The following is a 2441-nucleotide window of genomic DNA, read 5'->3' as shown; positions in this document are numbered from 1 at the left end:
ACTATAATATATCCCTGTTAAAACTATAATAAGTATCTATTATTACAAGGTAACTTACAATATGTTAACATATATTAATTATATATGTATATATTGAGAGAGAGAAAAAGAGATTTTAATTATTTATGTTATACAATTTTTATTAAAATGTTTGCAAGATAAAAGTAATATAAATAAAATTTAAAATAATCAATACAAAATTTAAAATATTATATTATTTTATATATTAAAATTTAAAAAATATATATAAATTAAATTTATTAATAACCACGTACATTTTGTAACGGTTCGGCCTATCTTAAAGCCATCGTTGTAAATATCCAAGTGTTGTCCCGCCTGTCTTAAACTCACAACAATTTTCATTTTTTTTAAATATTTTTGCGGAATAGACAATAAAAATTTAAATAAATTAAATTTTAAATTACATATTTAACTTAAACAATATTAAATTATTAAAATATCATTGTTTATTTTGGCAACTCCGCCCTATTCTTGGCAACTCCCATCTCGTGACAATTTGCAATCGATAATTTTATAGTTTTAATATATAACAAATTAAAAATAATTTGATTAATTTTCTTTCCTTTTTAAGATGTGAGGAATAGAAGGTTTAAGATTTCTTTATGTACCTATTATAGATAATTTATTTTTATACTGGCAAACAAATATAGTTACCTCACAACATATTGTGCAATTCATTAGTTATATCCAATCAATTAAGCCTCCATTAAATTAAAAAAAAATTAATGTACTTTAACTTAATAATTTGATAATTGAATCGTTTGATTGATTATAGGATTTTAAGTTTCGATGATAAGAGTTAACAGATAAAAATAGAAAATTTTCCACACAAAGTTGATTACAATATTAACATAACTGAGATATATATATATGAGCTTCTAGTTGTAAACATGTCTGAAACAAATCCAAGTTTTATTTAATTTCAAATTTCAAGCCTTAGGTAGATATTAATTAGGGTAAAGATGATTGATCAGCACTTGTATGCGCAAAAGCACTGCTTGGGAACAGGGGGTGCAGTGTACAAATCGCATTGTCCCATTCCATTATATTTGTTTCTGCAATCCTCCCAGCAACGGTTGCCTCCTTTGCAGTTCCAAACTTTGTGGCAATCCTTCCCTTCTGCCTTGAGCACCAATTTTTCATCTGCACTTCCACAAATATATGTATTTTAAAATAAATTATAAGTTAATTCCTCAAATTATTTTCATCATTTAATATATAATTAATGATAAATTGAATTAAATTTAAATAGAGAGATCATTTTATTTATAAAATAAAAATTGAGACATAATTATTTCAAATTGAAAACAAATAAATTAGCCTGTGATTTTTTTTTTCAAGATTAACTATAAGTTTGGATTGAAAGTGGTATTCAATTAAAGTCATCCCAACAAAAAATGACTTCAAAATTTAAATATCTGACCTTAGACGTAAAATTTAGTAGGAAATCAGCTCAACGTATTAATTTAGTTGTGATTTTTAATAAATCATAAGAACTAACATAATTTTCCCTAGATTTCATTAACAAATCCAACGAAAAGAAAGCACAATTAAATTTAAACTTTACTTTATATTGGTCCAACGGCTTGAATATATGAGTTTATGCTAGCTATATTTACACGTAAAGATATATATCACTACTAGATTAACCACTAGATTAACTCTAAGCAAGAATAGCCTCAGTATTCAGTAACATAAAAATAGAAATTGGCCAGAAACTTTTACCAGACGTAAAGAAGAGGAGGAGAAGCAGGAAGCAGAAGGCAGAAGGCTTCACCATTCTAAGAGCGTATTTGAGGTTCTCTATGTGTTCTTAGTAAAGGTTGAGTTATACGGAAACGAAGTAGGCTATTTATAAGGCTTTTCACTTTCATATATTTGCATTATGGATAAGCATGCAAATGTCAAGGGTTAGTGGAATTATGAATCTGTAATTTTATAATGTTATTGCCAAGAATCAGAATGTTAAAGAATTAAACTAATTAACAGACTTCCATCATTAGATTGTAACTCATTTAGCATCTTCTAGAAAAGAGAATGGTGAAGATGCCCCCAACAAGTTTTTCCAATTCTTGAATTAATAAAGACCGGGTTTATAGTAAATTATCCAAAAGTTAGCATTGCTTTATATGTAATCTTTATCCAGTCCTTCTTTAATCAAATTTATTGTATACACCAATTGTAACACACTTAAAATTAGGGTTACAACATGTTTAGGCAAGCAATATTGCATCATAAAACTGGAATGCAACCCCTCATTGAAATCACAAAACTTTTGTGGGTCCAAGGAGAGAGTACTTAATGCACACATTTCACTTGCTTTTCATAGTGCAAGGTGTAACAGAAACAGGAAGAAAATAAATTATAACCCTAATCCATCTTTTGAAAAATATGTACGACTGCACATGAACTTGATAATG

General features: G+C 27.2%; 1 protein-coding gene across 1 annotated transcript; it reads right to left on the bottom strand.

Annotated features, from left to right (window-relative positions):
• Positions 1–849: 849 nt before the first annotated feature.
• On the bottom strand, positions 850–1857 carry LOC110662517 (putative defensin-like protein 184). Its single transcript, XM_021821490.2, has 2 exons — positions 1747–1857; positions 850–1164 (listed from the first exon to the last, which is right to left on the bottom strand). Exons 1-2 carry the CDS (start codon positions 1799–1801, stop codon positions 992–994), a joined length of 228 nt encoding a protein of 75 aa, XP_021677182.2. The 5' UTR covers positions 1802–1857; the 3' UTR covers positions 850–991.
• Positions 1858–2441: the final 584 nt, after the last annotated feature.

This window comes from Hevea brasiliensis, unplaced genomic scaffold (assembly GCF_030052815.1).
Source record: "Hevea brasiliensis isolate MT/VB/25A 57/8 unplaced genomic scaffold, ASM3005281v1 Scaf7, whole genome shotgun sequence".
Lineage (NCBI taxonomy): Eukaryota > Viridiplantae > Streptophyta > Magnoliopsida > Malpighiales > Euphorbiaceae > Hevea > Hevea brasiliensis.
Note: the sequence above shows the minus strand (reverse complement) of the source record. Positions and strands in the feature narration are given on the sequence as shown.

Coding starts and splice junctions, on each gene's coding strand:
- LOC110662517 (XM_021821490.2), bottom strand. CDS start 1,801: ATGGTGAAGCCTTCTGCCTTCTGCTTCCTGCTTCTCCTCCTCTTCTTT. Junction 1,165..1,746: donor CCTCCTCTTCTTTACGTCTG/GTAAAAGTTTCT, acceptor GTGGAAGTGCAG/ATGAAAAATTGGTGCTCAAG.